At 35.2% G+C, this 23,917-nt stretch overlaps 1 protein-coding gene across 3 annotated transcripts in view; it reads right to left on the minus strand.

The window, feature by feature from the left end:
* Positions 1-23,917, minus strand: part of LOC126746043 (uncharacterized) — a 60,523-nt gene that overhangs the window by 30,791 nt on the left and 5,815 nt on the right. For all 3 annotated transcript variants that reach the window (XM_050454125.1, XM_050454124.1, XM_050454127.1), the window contains exons 2-6: positions 16,764-17,572; positions 13,656-14,972; positions 8,970-10,206; positions 6,543-7,593; positions 2,079-2,347 (exon numbers count right to left, since the gene is read on the minus strand). In XM_050454125.1, coding sequence (XP_050310082.1) covers positions 2,079-2,347; positions 6,543-7,593; positions 8,970-10,206; positions 13,656-14,972; positions 16,764-17,447 — 4,558 coding nt within the window. In that variant the 5' untranslated portion in view covers positions 17,448-17,572. The remainder of the gene's footprint in view (positions 1-2,078; positions 2,348-6,542; positions 7,594-8,969; positions 10,207-13,655; positions 14,973-16,763; positions 17,573-23,917) is intronic.

The raw sequence follows: 23,917 nt of genomic DNA on the forward strand, positions 1-23,917 counted from the left end.
ATAATGTCGCAGGATATTAAATTATATGTTTGTAGAAAAACTATCATTTGATCAAAGTTTTTTTTTAAACTTCTTATGTTAAAATGAATGATATTTAAGAGTTTGGAACCTATGTTAATTTTTTTGCTTACATAATCACAGTCGGTACTTTGTTGATCCGCATTATCTAAAACGTCCAGTTCTTGTAGCACTTCTACCTCTTGCCTATTATTTGCCATAACTTCCATCATAGTCAATTTTGTTTTTCAAAAGCGTGATTTGATGTTCAAAAGACGGACAAGTTTTGTCGTTTGCGGCATGATTTATATTGTGCTCCAAATTAAACTTTGCGTTTGCATGAATACAATTGATGCATTTTTTTTGGTTTTTTGGGCACTCCTTAACTGCGTGTTTCTCCGAACAATACTCACAAAAAACCTCATTCGGACATTCCGTATTTTTGTGAAAAAATCCTTGGCATTTAAAACATCTGGGTACATTTATATCTTCAAATACTGGGTAACGCTGCCATCCTATATATAGTTTCTTTACTGCAATTAACTTATGAAATAATTTGGCTGAACAATTTCCGTAGATAGTATAAGAATCTTTTTTTTTATTGAGTTTAAAGAAAGTTATTTCTAGGTGGTCCATTGCTTCAATAAAATGATTTTGTTCCCGGATTCTGGCCTCTACAAATTCACTATTTAAATCGTCTTTATCATTTATTTTATAGTCAATTATCTTGAAGCGGGGATTTCTTAGTTTTGTCACCTCTATGTTGTAGCCATTCAATTTTTCTTCTGCTTCCTTTTTAAGTATATCTATATCATTTTTTCCCTGGCATTTAACTAGAATATAGCCGTTTTTTGTACTTTTTATACTATTTACACTAATCTTTAATTCGGCAGGATTTATCTTCTTTCTCAAGTCTTCCTTTATTTTTTCAATGTTCTGGTGTTTTTTTGGCCTAATAATAAGGCTAGGAATATTTGTTTGTTTTTGATGATTTAATGGCTTTTTAAGGATATCACTGTATTGTAAGGAATTTAATACATGAGCTTCACTTTTACTGGATTCAAGACTTTCTATTTTTTGTTGTAGTAGGGCAATTATTTCTTCTTTGCTTTCTATTATTTTATTTTTATCCTCTATTGTTCCTTGAAGAAGTTTGTGAGGTTTAAATCTTTGACATTCAGTGCAATCAAATCTTAAAATTCTCTCACCTTTTAGTTCTAGGACCTTCACTTCCGATGCTGACAAATTCCCACAATTCTTACATATTCCTTTTCTGCATGTGTCACATTGGAAAAGTGGTTTAATTTTAGTTTTACACACATCACACTCCATTTTTAATCAGCTTTTTATTTTTCGTAAAGTTCAGTAGTAAAAATTGCTAGGCGCGGCAACACCAACAAGCCAAACTAATTTTTTAAATTGATATTCCCTTATTTTTGTTTGCAGTTGAGCCCACTGTAAATAGGGACATTAAGGGACCTAATTTTTCAGGCTATTCTCAGTTGTGATTGTCTGGAACGGCAACACTGTTACTCTATAATTGTACTAGAAATTGTACAATTACAACTCAACTGAACAACCACAATAATACAGTCCGAAAACAGGCCCAGGAGCCTAGCAGAAACACCTGCATACCATATTTATCTGGGCAATCCGGTCAACAATGGAAAGAATTTTAGCACGATACACACTTTAACTGGCCATCAAGCTTCTTTTGTGAATATTAAAGAGCACAAATGCACAATTTGCTTATCAACACTTCCACTAAAACTGCCGACTTTCAAATTTCCAATGATGTATTATCATGGGACTTGATAAATCGGACTATAAAAATGGTATCACTGCATTAAAGCACCGTTATGAAAAGTGTATTTTTCTTGATGGAGATTATGTTGAAAAATAAATTTTCTTTATCTATTATTTCTTTTCTTTATCAGGTCCGAAACTTTTCACCCCGTCCTCGTATAAGGAATCTGAAGAAGTTTCTCTACTTTAGTCCGACAGTGTACCATGCAAGAACACATGTGAATGTTACCTTTTATCTCACATTAGGTCGTTGCATAATAAAGTTGAATTCTTACCTGGTCTACCGACCGGACTGTCGCCGGAATGATCTTCGCTGATCGCCTGCCGTAGCCAGCGTTTCTTGCCGTATCCGGCGTTACCGGCGCCCCTTCGCGACGGACCTTCGCCCACGGGGGTGACCGGGGTGGAACTCGACGACGATTTGCTGTTCGAGGAGGACTCTTCGCCGCCCTGCAAGCCGAGATGAGGCAACAGCGACGACGACAGCACGGAACCGGCCGGCTGTACCGGATCGGGCGTTTTGTTTAACCACTCGTTCATTAACCTAAAAAAGTTAATCAGTGAATAAAATAGGTGGAGAGTAATAAAGTGTAAATTTCCGACAGTTTAGTGGTCATCCATGGGCGTAGGTAAACTTAGTACCTAGGTAATGAATAACGCGAGGAAAAAAGGTAGTGTTGGAACCCCATAAGAAGAAATCCGCAGAAAATCTGGCAGGTGTGAATCAATAAATAGGGCTGGTAATAAAACGAGTATAAATCGTGGGCGTATAAGGAAAACCCTGTAAGTCCTAAAACTAAAAATGTGAAAAAAAGCGATTTTAAACTTTCAAGTTTTATGTAAAATCCAATTTTATTTTTTATGTTTGTTAAATGCATTTTTTGGGTAGTTAACATCTGTTTAGAGTTAGTTTAGGTTAAATTAAAATACATTATTTTTTAGAACAAATTGTTTATTAGCATTTTTAAATAATAATTGCACTTAATGGGTTTTCGCTGACAAACTAATCACATTTTTTGAGACTTATCACATTTTTCTTCATAAACTGTATTAGTTTTTTTAAACAAGATAATGAGAAAGAGGCTCATTGTCGGAATAGGAATCAGTTTCTTCATCGGAAATTCCAATACTGGCTTCTTCAATATTTTTTGCAGTAGAAAGAGACTGGTACCACCCATGGAATTCCTAAGGAATAGCACCACTTTTGCATAATTTCAAAAGATCTTTTTTCTTTGTGCTTATTGGTAAAAGGCTTTTATATAGTTTCTCTAATTTTTTTGGAATTGCTGGTGGTCTACCTTTTCCCCAAATTTTAATAACCTTATAATCGCTGCTATGTTCGTATTTATATTCGATAATATCAGGATGCAATTTCGAATACCGCAAACTTATTATTGGACTTAATGGATTTTTTCTGAGTGTCAAATAATTTATAAATCAATTACGTGCACTTAATAGATTTTTCCTGAATAATATTTAGTCCCTCCGGACTTAATAACTTCGAAGCTAGACGTATCTTTTCCATTTGAACTATATTGGACCTAACGGGTATTTAGTATGATAGGTTATATTTAAATGGACTTGGCTATGCAAAAAAACGATTTTTTGAAAAAAGTAGACTTTTTCAAAACACAGGGTTTCATTCACACGGTTTTCTTTATACGCCCACGAAATATTACTTCAAAAGTGTTAAACATGGTTGTAATGTATTAATGTTATAATGTATAGCATACAAATATAATATATATTTTTGTATTATTTTATATAACACAGTGCATAAAAATATAAAAAATAAAGAATGGATCAGACGTTAAAAAATGTTAGTGGTAAAAGGCTACTACACTATAGACGAATACTTCTTGGAGTTAGGTTTATTTGACTTTGATTTTATTGACTTACTGTGGGAGGTTCAGATTTGGTGCAAAAAAAAAAGTTGATTTAAGCTGGTTTTTAAGAGTATTGCATGATGAATAATAATTATGATACAGATTTTGACCAATTTTAGTTACTACTATTTTAAAGGTCTTTGTTATGTAATATCTAAATGTTATATAAATTCTGATATTTTAATTTTATTAGTCAATTTATTTTTTATGTGTTCATATTTGTTTCCTTTATTGTATGTTTGTTTACTCTATGTTTAAGTCAACTTTGTCAACAACATTTTTTATGTTATGTGAAAATAAAGCATATTTGATTTGACGTTTACTCGAACAGAAGTTCTAATAATAGATCTACTACTCGCACTCCTGCATTGTCAGTCAATGAAAAACTTATTGTTTTAATGTGTTCTAATGAGTGTTCAAAACTCGGACTATTGCAGGAAAGAAAGGCAGGACAAGTAGAACCTCTAAAGCATAGTACAGGAAGATCAGCTAGAGTTCTTGATGAAGACACTAAACATGAAGTTAAAAGAAAAATTCATTATTTTTATTGGAGCCTGGCGAAACTCGTATGAATCACTTTAAAAGATATAGATTTTACATGGAGAAGGATAATTGCAAATAAGTTTTAATAGTGGAAAGCAATTAAATTATTTTTCTAAAACAAGTGTTTGGACACAACTTAAAAAAAGTGGACTTAAGGCCATTTAAAATTCATTTAGCTCAAAAACTGCATCCTGGTGATGCTGACAGACTGCTGTTTTTTTGTAACTGACTAGCACAAAAAAATTATTGCTTACCTCAATTTTCTTGAGAATGTGATATGAACCGATCAAATTAAATTTACAAACTGTGACATTTTTAACAGAAATACTAAAAGCATTTAGAGCCAAAATAATCCCTCGCAATCTGGGGAAATTATTATTAATTCAAAAAATTAATATTTTAATTTTCATGTTTTAAGTTAAAAGTTTTTCCTTTCAGTTTTTAAAGTTTTAATTTTTAAAAGTTTTGAAATAAATTTTAACATTTTGCAAGCATTCTTATATTATTCCAGGCATTTGGAATAAAATCTGGTTTTATTCCTGGACTTTAGGGTCACTTTCCACGTCTTTAAAGTATTTCAAATAATTTTTCTTTTAATTTTAGAATGAGAAGTTTTTGTTTTCAATATTTTTTTTTGGAATTCCCGGTATTTTTCCTGCATTATTTTAATATTCCAGGCATTTGTAATAAAATCTCATTTTATTCCAGGAACTAACTTGGATTCATTATCCATGTTTTTCCACGACGTCAAGTTTTTTTTTTGAGTAAATAGATTAATTTAAGTCTCTTTTGAAATATTTACAGGTGTTTCGTAAATAATAAGGGTGTAACCATGAAATAATGTGTGCGCATTGCTAGTATTCCTGTCTTTCTTGTATTTATAACGTAAAACATTTATTGACAGTTTAAACTGCGGCAAATCTAGGTTTTTTTTAAAATTCAGGTTTTTAAAAATAAAAAATATTACTTGTTTGCAAGGAAATTTTACAAAGATTTCAAGAAAACAGAAGTCAATTATGGCGCCTATAAGAAAAAACAAAGTTGATGATGGTTGGCAAAAGACGAAACGTCATATTAAAAATCTCAAAACACCATCATGTAGCACCAAAAAAGTGGCAATGCAAATGTGCAAATTATTTTAAAATTGGACAAAAAATAAGCTCAGAAAAAAATAAAATCGATTTTTCCAAATTTCGTATTTCTTCGAATACCTTCAGAACCATTCGGAATTTTTAATTTTTTTAAACGGCATGTTGAAGCTTAAATATTCTGAACTTTGCTCCAATTTAACCATCTTCGTATCTCTTATAGATTGTGAAATGCCCATGTTGAGGGTCGAATTTGAAAGTAGTAATAAAAGCCATTTTATTTCCTTCAGTGGAATCACTGGGAATTTCTCAATTTTGGCCTATAATAAACTTAATGATCATTTTAAACCCGAAAAAAGTAAAGTTGAGTCATTTCAGTGTTTTTGTGAAATGTGCCGATAGTAAAAACTTGTGCAGTTTGTGCGGTAACTTGGGAAAAAGGCATTTTTGAGGCGATCTTTTCACAAGTAAATACCGATATTGTTATAACATCATATCAAGGGTCAACCGTCATCATAAACGTAGAATAATAAAAACTAAAGTAATCTATAATAATTACAAAATATTTAATTTCCATAGAAATGTTTTTTATTGGATAAGTACCTTTACTCTAATGAAGTACGTAACCGGTAATATTTTTGTAAATTTAAAGCATAATCTATTAATAATAAATATGTATTATGTAAATATCTCTTGACGACGTCACTGGTAAGGATTACTTGTGCCCATGGAATCAACAATGCGATTGAGCGGCGTTGCGATGTTGTTGCCTTTTTCTCTAATATACGTTATTTACATTCATTTAACTTTGAATGTTGACTTCTTTATAGAGTATCTTATCATATTTTATGAAAAAAATGCTTTATATTTTATTAAAGAGGAATACTATTGTTTTACGCCTGTCAAAATAAGCGACAAACTTTTATGATAATATAAAGTGTGTTTTTTTTGCCCATAGCAGCTGTTCCACGGCAATGGTAATTCTAGTCTTTCAATGTTCTAAGTATCTTTTTGTCAATGTACTAAAAAAAACAAAAGTACTAGCAAGACCATCCAGCCTCTTTCTATTCCGAAGGATGCCAACGGAGACCCAGTTGAAATCAAGAGTAGGGTTTAGACATTTTTTCTATAATAAGAATGAAAGAAAATTCTTTTTATCGAGCGAGAGAATAACGTGCGAGAAGACCGAGACAGATGGGTTCATAAAAACTTAATTCCTTACCCCTTTTTGGTTTTCGGAAACTTGAAGCCGGACTCCACAGTCTCGACGGCCGCCTGTACCAGCAAACAAGCCGAAGAGAGCTGCGGCGTTTCCGGCGACGAATGCGCCGAATTCGAACTGGAATCGTGTTCCTGTGCGGCACTCGCAGTCGATTTCCTCTGACGCCTTCCGGAACCATTCTCCGGATCGCCATTGGACAAGGCCAAAAGCAGTCCAGCCGCCTTATTCTCCTGATGATGATGGTGCTCGCTGTTATCCTTCGCGGCAACGGCTGAACCGCTATCGTTCGGTGAAAGTAAATTCTCATCCCCGGAAGTCATATAGGAATCGGTGGAGTTCAATCTGCTGCGACGAGTGTGGGCCGTACTAGTACTGGTGGTACGCGCCCGACCTCTCCTTCTTCGTCTCTTCGCTTTCGGTTCCGGTTTTTCCTCCTCTTTGGGCGCGGGCGGGTTGTTGTTCGCCCCCGGTTCCGATTCCCTACGGTTCGCCTGTTTCGCTTGGTGTTCCTGCTTTTTGCTTTCCGCCTTCTCCATTTGCTCGATCGCACGCAGAATAGCCTCCAGTTTTCTCTCTTCGCGACTGAGCTTTTTACATTTCGTACTGGAGGTGCTCTTTTCTTTGCCGTCCGACTCTTTGCTCGAGTCCTCCTTGTCGGATTTGTGGTGCGACGCCCTCCTTGTCGATATTGGAGTTAGCGGAGGACTTTTGGCTCTCTCTTCTTTTAACGGCCTTTCCACCTTCTCTTTTTTTATTTCCGTTTTAACCGGAATGGCGGGAGGCGAGGGTGGACTTGGTTCTTCTTTGGGCTCTGATGGTAGATCCTCTTTTTTCTCCTCAACTGTATCAGGCTCGGATTTGGGTTCTTCCTGGAGTTCCACGGGTTCTTCCTTCACTTCCATTTTTGTTTCCGCTGTCTCGTGTAATTCTTCTTTGACTTTTTCATCGATTTTATGCTCTTCCGGTGCCTCTGGTTCTTTCTTCACCTCTGGCTCGGCGACTGGCGGCTCCGCAGGTGGCGGTGGTGGGATTACTGGGGGCGGTACGGGTTCTAAAAAATGATATGTGGGTTTTTAGAAAAATTAAGAAAAAATAGATAAATTTCATTTTAAACAAAAAAGTCTGGAGCAAGCATAGCTTAAAGCGACTAAACTGAACCAGACAAAAATGCTATGAGCATTAATTGTTACTTTTTTTACACAGAAAACATTAAAAAACGTTAATCATTAGAGAAAAATATATATACATATACACATACAAAAATTCCAATAATTTTAAAATCAATCTTAAATTTTATCATAATTTTAAAATCAAATTTGATTAAATAAGTAAATTCTGTAGTTTCTCTTAAAATTTTTAGAGATCAAAGTAAGATAACATTCCAGTATTGAATTATATTGCTTTACAGCGTTATTCTAGATTTTAAAGCTTTTTCCAATATTCTTGAAAAAATGGACACAATTGGTATGGGTTGATAATTAGTTAGGTCACTGCAACCTATCTTTCTTGTTTACAGGCACAACTCTAGAGAATTTGAGCCCACTGGGATAAATTGATTCTTTAATATACATGTTAAGAAGTTTAAGTAAATGATACACAATAAAACTCACAATATGTTTAATTAGTGGGGCATTCATACCATAAAAGTCCCAACTGTTTTTGTTCTTTAAAGATCTGATGAGGTCCCGTAATTCAACAATAGTTATTTCCTTAAACATAAAATGTGTAACAGACATTTGGGTTAGATATATGTTGAATACAATACTCTTCAGCAGTTCTGTTGAGACGGGGATAAAAGTATTAAAACCTTCAGAAGATAATTTCTGTGTTTCTTCCAGTTTTTTACCTTTTAAAATATTGGAGTTTATTCATAATACATCCCAGACAGCCTTTGGATTGTAATTTTGAGTTAGTTATCCCAGGCATCTGATTTTGCTTTCTTTAAACTTTTATGGCATGAGTTCCTTAGTTTGTTTTTATGTCCTTAGCAGAGCACAGTTATTTTGATTTGCTACCTCTGATACAAGGTTTAAGACCTGCCTTTGATTTGTTAATTCAGCATTAAACCAATGAAGATTCAATTCAGAATTCTTACATTGAAATTCAATACTTGGGAAAGCAAACTTAATAATATTTTCAAGGAAAGTGACAATTAAAATTAAATGCGAAATGCAATACCTACTTTGTACGATTTGTACTAAAATCCTCAGCCTATCAGATGCATCTCAATTTTTATAAAAATTTCACTTTCTAAACAGTTAAAATTTCAAAGTATTTCATTACTTATACACATTACTACAACCTTTTTAAAAAAACTAAAAAGTTAATAAATATGAGTGCTGTAACAAAAAACCGATTAATCACAAACTTAAACTATCGAGATGCATCTTTTTCGCTTAGGACGACAGTATAAGTGGCAAAACTTACCCGGTTCACAAATCGGCGTAGGCGGTGGTATCTCCTTGACCGGACTCTTCAAATCGGGCGAGGTCAAATTGGCAGAAATGGTCCGCCGTCCTCGCCTCTTCCTACCGACCACCTCCTGCGTTTCCCCGTTCTTCTTTATGCTCGTCTTGTTCACCGAGCACTCCTCCTGTTTACCGCAAGCGCACGCGATCTGCGTCGTACCCACCGCCGCCAGATCGTGAGATTCATGTTTGATGGTCAACTCGCAGTTCTTATCCACGTCCGTTATCGCCACAATGTACAAGTGCAAGACCCCTTTTTCTATACAGTGTCGCAGTTCCGCGTTCGGTTTACACGATCTACGGATAAACCTCGCGCTATTCCCGTACGTCCGGGTGTCCACGCACACTTCCGTATTGTCCTTGTGCAATCGGTAGAAAAAGACGAACGGGCCGGGTCTTTGGGTGTGCTGCCTGGTGGTTAAGGAACCGCCTTGGTGCCGATGCTGAGTGGACAGCATATATTTCCCCCTGAGCTCGATGATCGGTGTATTGGGCGTCAGTTCCACCGTGCTGACCAAATATTTGATTTCCGTGAGCGGTTGCGTGTGTATGCGACAATTACAAACGGTTTCGTCATAATTTACGCTCGAGTCCACGTGCGCCCCGTTCACTCGTATACTCGATATCCGAGCCCTTAGTTCCGGGGAGTAGTGGTTGGTTACCGCCACCTCGTACTCCTCGATCCACTGTCTCAATTGCGGCAAATTCGCCGACCACGTGTCCTGGTTCTCGTCGTCGCTGTGCGACGTATGCTGGTGCTGCTGCTGTTGCGGCTGTTTACTTTGCAACTTCGTTTTCCGTTTCACGATTTTCTTCTCTTTTCGTTTCTGTCTTCTTATCGGTTCCTTGTTGTCTTTCTTTGTCTTTACGGTTTCGGGCTTTCGGCGGGCCGGTGCCGGCAGTCGATTCTTCGCCAACAGGTTGTTATGACGCACCATCGGCTGCTGCTGCTGCTGCGGCTGTTCTCCGTCCGAAGAATCCGAATCGGTCACGTTATGATCCTTGTTTCGCAGCGTGTCCTTCATTTTTGCCTCTTTACGTATCTTCGGCTCGATCAGCTGTCGCTCTCTGATCCATTGTTGCTGGATCAGGCGGGCTTTTGACCTATCGACCGGTTTGGTCGGGTCGCATTCCTCGCAGAGGTACTCGTCGGGGATCTGTTTGTTTTTCACTACACACTGCACGTGTTGCCATACCTGCCGGAAGATAATAATAATAGTAAATGTTGTGTCTTCTACCTACATGGCGGAACTTAAACCTAAATAAAAACTCTTACTTAAATTTATTAAACTATCCTAATAGAACATGGTGATATGTATTATAGTAAATCTGCATAAGTACTGATAAAAATAGTTTCTGTTTCAGGACGAATATGAGCACATAAGGATAGCATAAGAACAAGCTAAAGATAAAGAATGAAAAGGAATAAAGGAAATTGCAATTAAAAAAAAAATATATATATACTAATCTTAATTATTTTTCAAAAATAGAAAACAAATCTTGAAGCCAATGCGATATTGATGTTCTAATAAACTTGCGTTATTCTTTTAACTTGAATGATGAACTTCTGTAGGAAAAGTATCTTTGTTATATAAATAAGGAGGAGTTTGGATATTTAATAATTTTATACAATAGTAAACTAGCATGAAATCTATTAAACATATTAAGACATTTATCAAGATTTTTAAGGTTATATGATACATCACGTCGCTTACTAATACCAGAAATCAAACGAATACAAGAGTTTTGCATTTTCTGAACCCTATACCTAAGTCTTAGTGCCTTAGTACTAAGTCCTGACCTTGTCTAGGACCATAAACCAGTGATTAAAATGTAACAGAGAACCGTACAGCTCGCGTTTGATATTTTCATGGAGGAATTGTATATGAAGAATGTTTTTAAAGCACAATACGACTTCATAAGATTATGTGATACATGCCTCGAAAATTTCAGTTGTGAATTAATTATTAAACCTAAACTCTTAGTGAGTAACTTATTTTGTTGGGTATAACGTCATTTATAGTAAAAAATCAATTTAGAAAATATTATTTCATATGCACAAATATTGAAAAGAAGAAGAAAATAGACTTATTAACGTATTTAAAAGATTTATGAAATTTTTAACGAAACCTTTCGTTATAATTAAATGTTAATTTTAATAATTAAATACACTAATTTACTTGAGGCACAATAGACTTTTTAAGATACCCAGGAGCTGAGGTTTAATCTATTGATCTCTGAGCTCGTTTCTTCTTTTCAATATCCTACTTAACTTTATTATGAATATTGAACTTGAAAATGATGAGAAAACCTACTTATTTAATAAAAATACCTAATTTGAACCATAATAAGTAACTCATCTTGAATTCGTCACAACAATACAGATTTTACTTAAACTCATAGTGCTTTTAACAAGTGGCAGTGCTTGATTCCCAATATATAAAAAAACATTTATTGGAAATGCTGTTTACCTGGACTTTATTCCCAAAAAGAATAACTACACATTTTCTAGGATTTAATTTCAACATCCAATGTTTGTTTATTTGAGAGTTTAGATAGATAGAAATTTTGTGCTCGTGAAATTCGTGGTTTCGAGGTCTGACATTTATTATATTGAGATAGTCCAAGGATTACCTGTTGATGGGGACTTTAAAATATCATTTTCAAGAAGAAGTAATTTTGTATTTCCTAATGTCGAATACATCACCTTGATAGAAAAAAAAACGATATTGTTGCCATTTTACTCCCTCCTATAACGCAAGGTAGTTCAAGAGTTGCGAATTTCTAGAAGTTTAACGTTCAGTTAACAGTTGAGGGGTTTTATTGTACGTTAATTATTTATAAGTGTTTCATTATTTATTATTACTTAGTGAGTAAGAAAAAGATGTATTGTTCAGCTAGATTTAGTACATAATACAAATATGGCCGAATGCTCCCCATCACCTCGCTTGAATTGTTTTTGTTAACAATGAGAGGATGGGAGGAATAGATCATAATGTCGTGCAAACTCATTCCACAGGTGCATCTGAAGGCACCCATGTAGAAGATGAAGTCGAACGGTTGTGCCAAGTGTCTCAACTTGTCTCTGAAGAAAACAGAAGAACAGTCTTCTGAAGTGACCCTACGATTGAAATTGAGACCTACTGAACCAAAATTTATTTAGGGCGATTTAAAACCCAGTAACAAAGAGTTTGTATCAAGCGACTATTCTAAGTATCGCCAAATAAGTTGTATGGACATATTTGAGTAGTTTTTCTCAGATGATTTGTTGCAAAAGTTTCTAACTAAATCCACCAATTAGGCTTTACTAAAAAAAAACCAGAATCAAAAGAAATTGTTGAAAAAATTCAAATGCCATGTAAATCGTCATGATACAACGTGCTATGAGAAGCGACAGATTTTTTAAACTTGCAAATATATTAATTTTGCCGATATTTTTGAGACTGACCCAACTGACAAGCTGTACAAACTTCGTACATGTAGATCATTAAAAAACAAAATCTACTCAGCATTTTGTTCCGGAAGAAAATCTGTCATATGATAAATCAATAGCTACGTTTACAACGCGTATACCAAATATTTAATACTTGGATCAAATGATGTCACTAGGACTATTTTTTCGGTGTAAATGGTAGCGCACTAAAATTTGATATGCGAATTCGATGCTTCCCAAACAGGCTAGATTAAATTAATTTTTTTTTTCGGCGTAAACACTAGGACCTATTTTGAAGTACCAAAATGACAAGTTTGACATTTTATTGGATGTTAGCTTACAAGGCTTTTTTTTTGTATACAAAAATATAGAAGCAGAGGAAGAGAAGGACAGTTATTGTAAGCCTTAAAAAAATGTATTAGTTTATTAACAACAATAACGTTTTTAAAGATTTAGAGGTTATGTCCTATACTTCTTCGTCTAAATTGATAAACTCCCTTTAACTGACATTTTGATCCTATTGAGATATTCCTGCACTAATTTAACCCTCAAAATCACTCCCTGTAAACAGGGCTCTACTAAATAAAAATAGTCTATAATTTGATCCACGGACCTAATAAATCCGCGCGTTGTATACGTAGCTAATGATCCGATATTTTGGTCGCTATGGGTGTTGTTAGCAGTTCATCCAATGAATCAAGGCAAATCTGTTCGATTTGGTACCTTAACACTCCAACTGGATACTTTGATATAGTTGGATCCTTGATAGATTTCGTAGATATTATAAACTATGAAATCTATCAAGAAAAAAATCCAAAATAGTTGATAATAGATATAGATGTTGAAATAGCAGCACCTCTCTTACAAATGACTGACGAATTGTGTAACAAAACGATATTCAGATACAAGACTTCGCATAGACTGTTTTCAAAATTCTTATTGTCAATTAAAATGTAATTTCCATACACTATTTTTTAACATGTTTGTTCAGTATGTGTATTTAGAAGCAGACTAAGGCCTAAAGGTCCCATATGGGGGAACTTGTGCTTTTATATTTATTTTATACACAAATTTTGTAAAAACCTTCAAAACATGCTTTGGACACCAAATTCTAAAAAAGCGTTAGATTAAAAAAATGTCTATTCTTGGCTTTAATGGATTAATTCTCTGGCAAAAACCAACGCATTCATTACAAGAAAATGATTAATTTACCTTGCACTTATCACATTCCACCATATAACCATCGTCATGTAAGTAACCGCAAATGCACCTCGTCACATAATCTCCATAATGTTCCTCGTTCTTCACGTCTTCCGCTTCCGGCGCGGTATCAGTCTCCTCCCCTTCCGTATCGTGTTTCCGATCAGAAATATCAGAAATGTCCGAGGCGGCGTCGTCGTCGCCGCCGCCCCCCCGCTGATTCATGTCACTCCCTAAAACCGGAACGTTATTACTGGGCACCAAAGTGGGAGCGACAGAATGGGGCGGCGGAATTAAAGAACTCGGCGGCACCATAATGCGCCGCTTGCTCTGTATCGACGAGTAAATACTAATGGGCGGCACCCCGTTAATTTGAGCCTGCGTGTTTATCGGTGGAGTTTGTCGCGGGGGCGGCTGCTCGCTCGGCAACGTGGCATTGTAGTTATGATCCAGCAAAACCGCTTGACAGATCAACGATAGCGCGTCCAGGCCGCTCTTCGCTTTATCCTCGCTCGGTTTAGCTGAGGCAGATTCGGTAATAACTTGCTTCTCCGTGGGGCAATTGAAGGCGCTGTCGTACCGCGAGGTTTCGAAACGGTTCGGGGGCGGTGCCGCACTCGTATTACTTAAAGTTTCGATTATTTGAGCGGTGAGCGCTTGGTTGAAGGTCAATTGTTTCTCGTGAATGGTCCCCGAGTGGTGATAACCCCCGTACATATTGACCGTTGGGGGCCTTACTGGTTTTAATTTCGCGTGTGCCGTAGAGGTGTGTTTCACTTTTTGAGCTTGAACCGCGTGTTTGCCGATGTAATTCGTCTTGGTGGCGACTTTTTGCGGTCTCTGCGGCGGGATCGTTCTCAAACCGGAGCCGGTTCTTTGCATTTGCCCGGGGATGTTTTTGTGTTGGGGCGATAATGTTTTGATGCTTTGCTGTTGTTGCTGCGGTTGTTGTTTCTGCGAAAAGTTTCCCTGCGGAACGGTTTTCATGAGCGGACCTTTTTGCATGGGGGGATGCGGCGGCATTTTGGGCGGTTTGTCCTGCGGGGACTTTAAGGCCGGAGCCACCGTTGATTTTATCACATTGTTCGGCGATTTCGGTAAATATTTGGCGGGAGGGTTCGCGTTCACTCCCATTAACTTTGTTGTTGGCCTGTTGGGGGCGCTGGTAACGTTGAACCTGGGTTGGGGCAAACCGGGCGTTTTGTTGAGTATGACGTTGGTCGGCTGAGAACCGCTGGCAATCTGGACGTTACTTAAGATTTTTAATTTGCTTCTTTGTCCGTTGGCTGTGGATGGTGGTTTCGTTACCGCTGTAATGTTGCTTATTACCTAAAACATAAATTGACTTTAGTAATGGCGCTTTAATTTAACAAATGTTTCGATGGTTTCTCGTCAAGATGTCAGATACAGATTATGAATCTTTTAATCAAAGAATTAAATTACATGCCTGCATAGAAATCCAAGCAAAAAAAAAAACCCAGAAACATCGTTTCAGCCAGTGGCAGTTCGTGGAGTTTAAATTTAGGGGGTGCAAGTAAGTAAATGATAATATGAAATGAAGGATAAAAAAGAAGCGGCGTAAGCGATCCGCCGGTGGCTAAAAAAACTGAAGATTCCGCGTCCAAATACCGAATTATTAAAAAAAAAAACATTTTTGGGGCATTCACATCCTCTTAAAAATGATGGCTTTGCGCCGAATAGAATTCATCTATTTGAACCCTTCTATTATCAAGACGGGTGAAACCGAATGTAGAAAAAGAAAAGTATTTAAAGAATAAAAACTACAAAATCAGATTGTTTATTTAGATTTAAAATCTATTCTTTAGGCAGCACGTACTTCAATCAGTTTATTATCAAAATGGTCAAATATTCTGTATACAAGTTTTTTTTAATATTGAAAGCATAGCAAGAGTATTAACTATATCCTGAGCCATCGTACTTCTTAATGTCACAGTATTCTTTGAAAATTAGTCTATTAGATTCGAGCAATTCAAGGCATTGTTGTTTATACATTTGTTCAAAATTTTCATTGTTAGTTTGTTGAAATAATAAATAAATTGTGTTTTCGAATTTCCTGTAAGTGTTTTTCAAAATTTATTACATACTTATATACCCGTTGCATTTCTTTGACTGATTTTAATTAAGAAATATTTCGAAAATTGTGGAGTTATATGATGAAGGGCTTCTAAAGGAAAATTAAAATCAGCTAAATTTAAATTACGTATAAGTCCATGTGACGATGACATTATTTTTTTTATCTCTACTCTCTGGTATATTTTTTTCTGAACATTCAGAGGATTTTCTGAGCATATATACTATCGGTGATTTTATTTGTAAATCGGGCGCAAGACCATTATTATCAAAGAATGGTGCCCTGTTTTTTAAAATACATTTAATAGTATTCATTATTGATATTATTATTTATACAGGATAGAAATAAAAAAAGTTAATTTAAATTACCAATACAATAAAGTACACCTAGGTGCAAGCACCAATTATATTTACCAGGGGCCCCATACGTTCACTAATTTACATAAACCTGAGGGTAGTTAACAAAACAACTATAAGACACAAAGATTAAAAATTTCAGAAGAAAAGGAAAATCGTTATTAGTTATTTATAGAAGGTCAAGAAAGGCATAATAATTTTCATAAATAAATCTTTTAAATCATAAATAATCTCCCGAATTATCCGTGGCAACCTATTGAAAATTTTTGGTCCTATTACAGAATTAGGCTTCCATCGAATCTGTGAAATGGTACATTAAGATGTCTTTCAGTTAGTTGTCTGCTTTCATGTCGGTAACTTATGTAGTTTTTATCTTTAAGTTTATACCAGAATACACAACTGGAGTATAGATATAAGGATCTTATAGTGTACAAGTCCTGTAACAGATGGTATAGAGCATCATTTGTACCAGTGCCTTCTTAAAAGCCAAAATGACGCTTGCTAAGGATGCAATTATTCTCAATAATAAAATCATACGCTTTTTGACAAGTTTTTTCTATGATCTTTTAGATATTGTGGATGAAACGTTAGCGAAACACGTGTCGCGAATAAAATAAAAGAGTTCGGGTTAATGGTAAAATCGTTTTTTGATTCGGTTCGAACCATACTTACGTTTCCAGTAGAAAAATTGGCGGCGGTGAGCAACTTGTGACCCTGAGCAACCACATCGGACACTCCCGAATCCGGACACGTATTCTTAACGAATACATTGTGTCCCCTATTCTCGATAACGGCTGTAGCAATGGTACCGGCGGGTATAGCGGGCACATCCGTCTGCTGTTTGTCCAATACGGCCGGGGGCGGCGCTGTTATAGTCTTGACAACCGTCACCTGACTGGCCAACGACGCACAGTTCAAAACGGTGATCGTGGGCGGTTTTCCAGCTGCATTCGTGACGTTCAAAGGCGCCGCCGTATTGACTAGGGTGTAATGGGGCGCCGTACTGACCACCGAACTGACACAAAGACTCTTGACCACCGTCAGTGGACCTGTGGAGTTTAATACGGTGATCAAGGGACTGTTTACCACTTTTTGTAAGACGGGTGTGGTGATGGTGGACGCGCCATGTTGCGGCGTGGTTACCACCAACTTGGCGATACTTTTGGGTGCTGTTTGGAGCGGTAGTTGTTCCGGTTTAATCTTGGCGGATTCGATGGTTAAACTGACCGGCCCCGGAGCCGGATGGCTCGTTGATGATGAGGTGGGAAGAATCACTTCCGGTAAAGTGGACAGGGTGACCGCCACAGGCTGCTGGATGAGCTGCGCGGCAGTGCTGGTTTCCACGCATACACTCATGTCTTCTCCGGGAGATTTCGTGCAGCGGGACGACGCATCTTTGTCCTCCGCAAAAGGAGGTTTTGGAGTGGCCGCCCCACCGCCACCCTTTTCTGCTGTTTGGGGCTCCAGGTCAACGGTAATACCTAAAATAAGATATATTTAGTAAAACGTCAATGCAAGGGTGACAAGGTACATAGTAATAATATAATATAATAATAAATAATGTCATTGCAAAAGTCTTTGAGATAATATTGTTCAATCAAAGGTCTGAATTTCTAAAACCTAAAATCTCCAAATTTCAACAAGATGGTTTTATAACAGACAAGTCCACAGTAACAAATCTTACAGTACTTTCAGAACATATAGCTGAAGCCATATTAAATAAGAACCAATTAGATGCTATTTATACAGAATGTGAGACGGCATTCGATAAGGTTATACCTGATCTGCTGCTGAATGAATTGGTTAAATTAGGCATATCTGAGCATGCCTATTGTTTTTTGCGATCTTATCTGTCGGAGAGGATACAGCTGGTGAGAGTGGGAGGATGTGTGTCTGAGAGCTTTGTCTCCACCTCGGGAGTGCCCCAGGGTAGCAATCTAGGGCCTTCATTTTTTATAAGTTTTTTTAACTCATTACCCGACTGCCTCTCCTGCTCGGCTGGCTTATTGTTCGCGGATGATTTCAAATACTTTAGACTATTACATCACGTGAAGACTGCGACAGCCTTCAGTTGGATATTGAGAGTATTAGTAACTGGTTCAAAACCTATGGAATGTCATTGAATGTTAATAAATGTTCTGTAGTATCATATACAAGAAAAATCAATCCAGTTGAGTATAACTATCATATTAGCGGCATTAAATGAAACCGTTCCGTTGAAACCAGAGACTTGGGTGTTGTTTTTAATTCGAATTTCAAGTTTAATAATCATTTCATGTACATTATACAAAAGGCTTAATTAATCTTTGGATTTTATAATTTGAAACAGCAAGAATTTTGAAATACCAACTATAATTGGTGAGGCCGCACCTGGAATATGCGTCACATATCTGGATGCCTATGACAATAACACATATTGATCAAATTGAAAAAGTTCAAAAAAGATTTGCCAGGTGTCTTTATGTTAGAAAGCACAATGAATATCCTTATATGATCTCATATACGAGTATGCTTAAGACATTTATGATGGAATCTCTTTTGGATAGGAGAAAACAACAAGAGGTGATATATTTGTTTTTTATTATAAATAACACTAAATATTGTAACTGTGATCTTATAAACTTCATCAAAGTAAATCTACCAAAAGTCAATTTAAGGATTTGGAATCTACACAATTTATTTTGTGTTATTTCTGTTTTTTCTACTCTCTGTTATTTCTGTATTTTCTAGTGTGTCTCCGATGAATAATGTGATGGCAATTACGAACCAGTTCCTTAATCAAGTTCATGTGGATTTATTTAATATGTCTTCTGCAGATCTAAGGCTGACCCTTAAAAATAGATATCGGTATAATATAGATTTATAGATACAGTGGTATCCTATATATTTTTTTATTCCAAACCATGTTCTATTTTTATTTATTTTAATTTTGTTTTTCGTTGTATTTTGTAGTATTTTAAGGTTTTAATTTAATTTTTGTTGCTGCCTTTACATGTAATTACTGTCTGCTCAGTGTTTGTAAAGAGAATCATAAATGAATAAATAATAGTACACACGCTCGCAAAATTAACCGGACAACGAAAATTTAGTTTTGAATCTTTAATAACTTTTTCAGTATTGCATTGATTTTGATAATTTTTTGCCATTTTATTGTCATCATTTTTTCATATCAAAGCTACAAACATTTCCAACTGTTTATTATTATATTATACTGGATATGTTATTATACAGGGGTTGAAGTCTAGACCTCAACCCTATTGAGCACTTGTGGAATAACTGGGAAGAAGAAATAAATTAATGAATCTTTATTTGCAAAAAATACAACTACAATTGCACAGTAGAAACGACAATACAATCTATTTTTAAGCATCATCAAACTAATGGGAGAAAAACAACTTAGTTTAAATAGTTTGTTAATAAGGTAGTTATCAAAGATAACACCAGTAATAAAATGCTAAGTAATAAATTGATTACAAAATATTATGACCTAATCGATAACATATATATTTTTTAAAACACTAAGAAGTAATAAACCAATTACAAAAGATTTTACTTAGTAAAATAGGGATAAAACTACTTATGAATTATGTATTCTTTAATATTTGTTCTTGTATAAATAGGAATAAATACAATTAGTAGTGGCTCCATACTAGGCTAGGCATTAGTTTTTAGAGCATGTACTCCAGTCGAACCCTAAGAATTCCTGTATGCTATATGGACTTATGTGAAGCAAGATTTTTTTTTATTGTGAATTTAAATTTATTAGAGGGCAGACTTTTTATTTCTTCTGACAGGCAATTAAAAAGTTTGATGGATAATATTTTAAAATTTCTTTGAGTCAAAGTTAGTCTATGTTGGGGAATCACAGCTTGATTGGTGAGTAGATATGCTAGTAATATTGCTTTTTTACATATTAGGGTGCTTGTTGTATGTATGTTGCAGGGAAGGTTAATATTTTTAAATTTTGAAAGTGCGGTCGACATGAGTCTGTGTGTTTTGAATTTGTTAGGATTCATATAGATTTTTTTTGTTGTATAAATATGGAATGCCAGTATGTAGATTTACCCTATCCCAAGACACCATACATCATTAGACTCTGGAACATGCCCATGTATGCAATTCTACCAATGTCTATTATACTTTTTTTTTTAAGAAAATTGTTTTTAAAGTTTATTGTTTTGTTTAGGTTAGGAGATAAAGGATTTGAGTCAAACCAATTTTTCACATGCATGCTTTGTTGAGAATTTGTGTCCTGTGCTTGTTGTAAAACTTTATGCGAGTTATAATATGTCTTGTCATCCACAAATTAGATGCATTTTCCAGACTCTAGACAGAATCGAAAATCGTTTGAATAAATTATAAATAAAATTGGTCCAAGTAGTCCATTGTAATAGAATTTTGGGTTAAGATTGATGAGGGTATTGGTAAATATATGTTAAAAGTTGAGCGAGTATTATGTATATAAACTGCATGAATTAACTATGAGAACTTCTTATGCATTAAACTCTAATTAAGTTTCGAGAATGAAAATTGTTGGCAGAGTAAGAATTTCTTCTTTAATAAAATATGGTTTGCAAGACTTCCTAAATTTACGTCCACACAAATATTTTAGCGCCAAGCAAATCAAGCAAGTAGGCAGGAGCATTGCCCCAAAAAGAAATACCATATCTCAGCTGTGGGTCAATAAGTGCATAATAAACCTCTTTGGCTACTGTCTGATTTAAATTCCTTCCAATTGTTCTGATTGCATAGCAGCCTTATGCCAACCTAGAGCATAGCTGCTCAATGTGTTTATCAAACCTTTTAAATATTCTGGTCACCCATGCAGAAATGATTTATATCACATTTGAAATTTAAAATATGCGTCTTTGAAATATTAACTTATAACCATCACACTATGTTTTAACCCTGACTAAATCATGCCTAATTATTCTGCCAAGATAATGGGAATCAGTACCACTCCACAGAAGAGTAGTGTCATCAGCAAAAGATGTCCACTAGCCATGCCTCAACACTAAAGGCAAGTCATTTACATATATAAGAAATAAATGTGGGCCCAGTTCCAAGCCCTGAGGCACACCTGCTGCAACACTGAGCTCCTTCAGATCACAATAAGCAAAATGAACCCTCTGACATTTACCTGACAAAAATGAGCCAAACCATTTTAATATTGGTCTCCTGAAGCCATACAATTCAAGTTTCTGCAGTAGTATTTGATATTTTGCGAGATCACAAAACACCACTGCAGCCCGCTCATCATTGTTAAGGCTCAAGTACAGTCTCTCCAGCATATAAAAATACTAATGATGCTCATCTGTATTTTTTGAAAATGGAAAACCAAACTGGCACCTATTTATTATATTAATAGATTGCAAAAAATCAACCATCCTCTTCTTAAGTAGTTTTTCTGTAACTTTTGATAATGAAGCTAGTAAAGATGTTGGTCTATAATTAGCTGCAATATCAGCCCCTTGTTTAAATATTGGAATCACTACTGCTCATTTTAACAGGTCTGGAAATTCACCTCTTCAAACTGATGAGCCAGTTAACCATTTTTATTAACCCCTGTATAGCAACAAATCAATTGAAAATTTGTGTAGCTTCGATATGAAAAAACTAAGCAAGTAAAATTACTAAGTAAAATAATCAGATAGGAAAACAGTTAAAAAAATCAATTAATCAAAAGATATAAAGACATAAAATCATATGCATAATAACATATGAACATCAATGGTGTTTTAATAAAAATTCTACCACACCTTAAAATCATAAAAACAGTTTTCAAGGAGATAATCATGACAACATAATTTTGAGCTTTGACATAATTTTTAATATTTTATTATAAATATATATATTTTTTTAAACTTTGTATTATTTAGAGAAGTTTATATCTAATTTGTGCCTTGCTTATAACAATGTTATTTGTTGAAACAATAAAGCTTTCTTTCTTTTCTATTTTATTTTTTCTACCCTAAACACTTTGATACTACCTATTTCTCTAATATGTCCTGGAAGAGAGCAATATGCTTTCATAATTCTAAGCTGAGGACCCTTTTCAAAAAAAGTTCAAGTTATGTAGAGGTTTGCGAAGGTCACCCAACCTCTGGTAATAATTGACATCTGTTCAGTTCACTATACTATGTTCATTCCTTTAAAAAATGTCAGGTTTTTTTTCTTAACCAATAAGACCAATGCCAAAAAATATAATGATCCTAAAGGTAAAACCCTTAATACCTTCCATCATTAGGAGTGTTGATCTCATTGAGTTGTAAGTCTTTTGATGCTGATAAAATGGTGAAAAAAGAAACATAATTTACCCAAAACATCAGGAAAAACCTTTGATTTCTATAGACAAATATTAGTGCTTTGCAAGAATTGCATGTAATTCACAATAGATACATACAAATGGAGTATATGTTTGTATGTTAAAGGAACCTGAAAAGTTATATAAGAGATTTGCAATATTTTATTTATATATACAAATATAGCATCTAAGCACCAACTTGTAAGTGCAGTTAAAAACAAACTCAATTCAACTAAATCCCCATTTAAATATATATAATGTTTACATTTTATATATGCTTGAGGCCTGGACAATTTGCAAACATGATATTTAACGAGTTTTTTTTTTTTTTTTGTTGAATATTCGCGTGACATTAGCGCACCCAATGCAGGCAATGCATGCGAGCTTGGTTAAATAAAATACCAGATTCAAATCAAGTAAGATAATTTATGTAATTGAAAACATTGATGTATAAAAATAATACATCATTCCTGTAATTGTATTCATAATATCCCTAATGGGTGTAACGAGTCGAGATGTGAATTTAAATCGCTTTAAAAACCACAGGGAGTACAAACAAAAAAGTAGTTCCAGACAGTTAAATAAACAATATACGGTTTATTTGGCTTGCCGTTTATGCTGTTTATTTAATTAAGTTTTACGGCAGGAGGATTATCGCTGCTTTAAATATACATTATGGTTAAATTGTAGGTTCTATCAGCCCCTCCTGTCGAAACCCAAACAAAGGCAAACCCGTTCGCAGCAGTCGAATAATCAATTCGACGCGAAACAGGCGAATAAATGAAAGCCGGACTGATTTTGCGGGTCCACTCTGTACAGTTCTAGCAGTCCGTGGAAGCGACGGATCGAATCCTCATAATATACTCTCTACAAACGACGAACTAGCTGTTGTGTTACGTTCTACATTGCAATTTTGTTGCGGTCCACGTTGCCGCCTTTTCCTTAGAGAATTTCAGATAGAATTTTTAAAGTGATAAATCTATATTATTAAGACATATCTATACTTATAGCCTAATAAAAACTTGCAAAAGCTGCTCTTGCATCCCATCCTTTTTTGTATCGAAAGATTTGGCTCCCGAGCAAATTTTACTAATACCCATTTATAACATACCATCACCTGTTGAGCTGTGAGGACTTTACATCTGTATTTGGAAAGTATTACTTATTCTTGTATTCTGATATCTTAAATTGTGTTGTTTTATTCACCATTTTATCAGCAACAAGGTAATTAAGGAATATGGTTGTCAATTTGGATAAGAATATTCTTCTCCAATGTTGATATAATCAATGATAAGGTTTTCTCTGATATTTTGAGACATGAATTAATGAGTCATTTTTTTCCTCACCATTTTATCAGAATCCAAAGAGGGTTTGGTGGGTTCATTACCACAACACATTCAACATTAAGAAAGGTGGTTATTTATTGGATTATTATTCCTCTTGTCCTATCCAAGTGTTGTCTTTTTCTACCTAATTTATCTTTATGGGATAAGGTCATTAATTCAAGACCAAGCTCACTCAC

This window comes from Anthonomus grandis, chromosome 17, assembly GCF_022605725.1.
Source record: "Anthonomus grandis grandis chromosome 17, icAntGran1.3, whole genome shotgun sequence".
In the NCBI taxonomy this organism is placed as follows: Eukaryota; Metazoa; Arthropoda; class Insecta; order Coleoptera; family Curculionidae; genus Anthonomus; species Anthonomus grandis.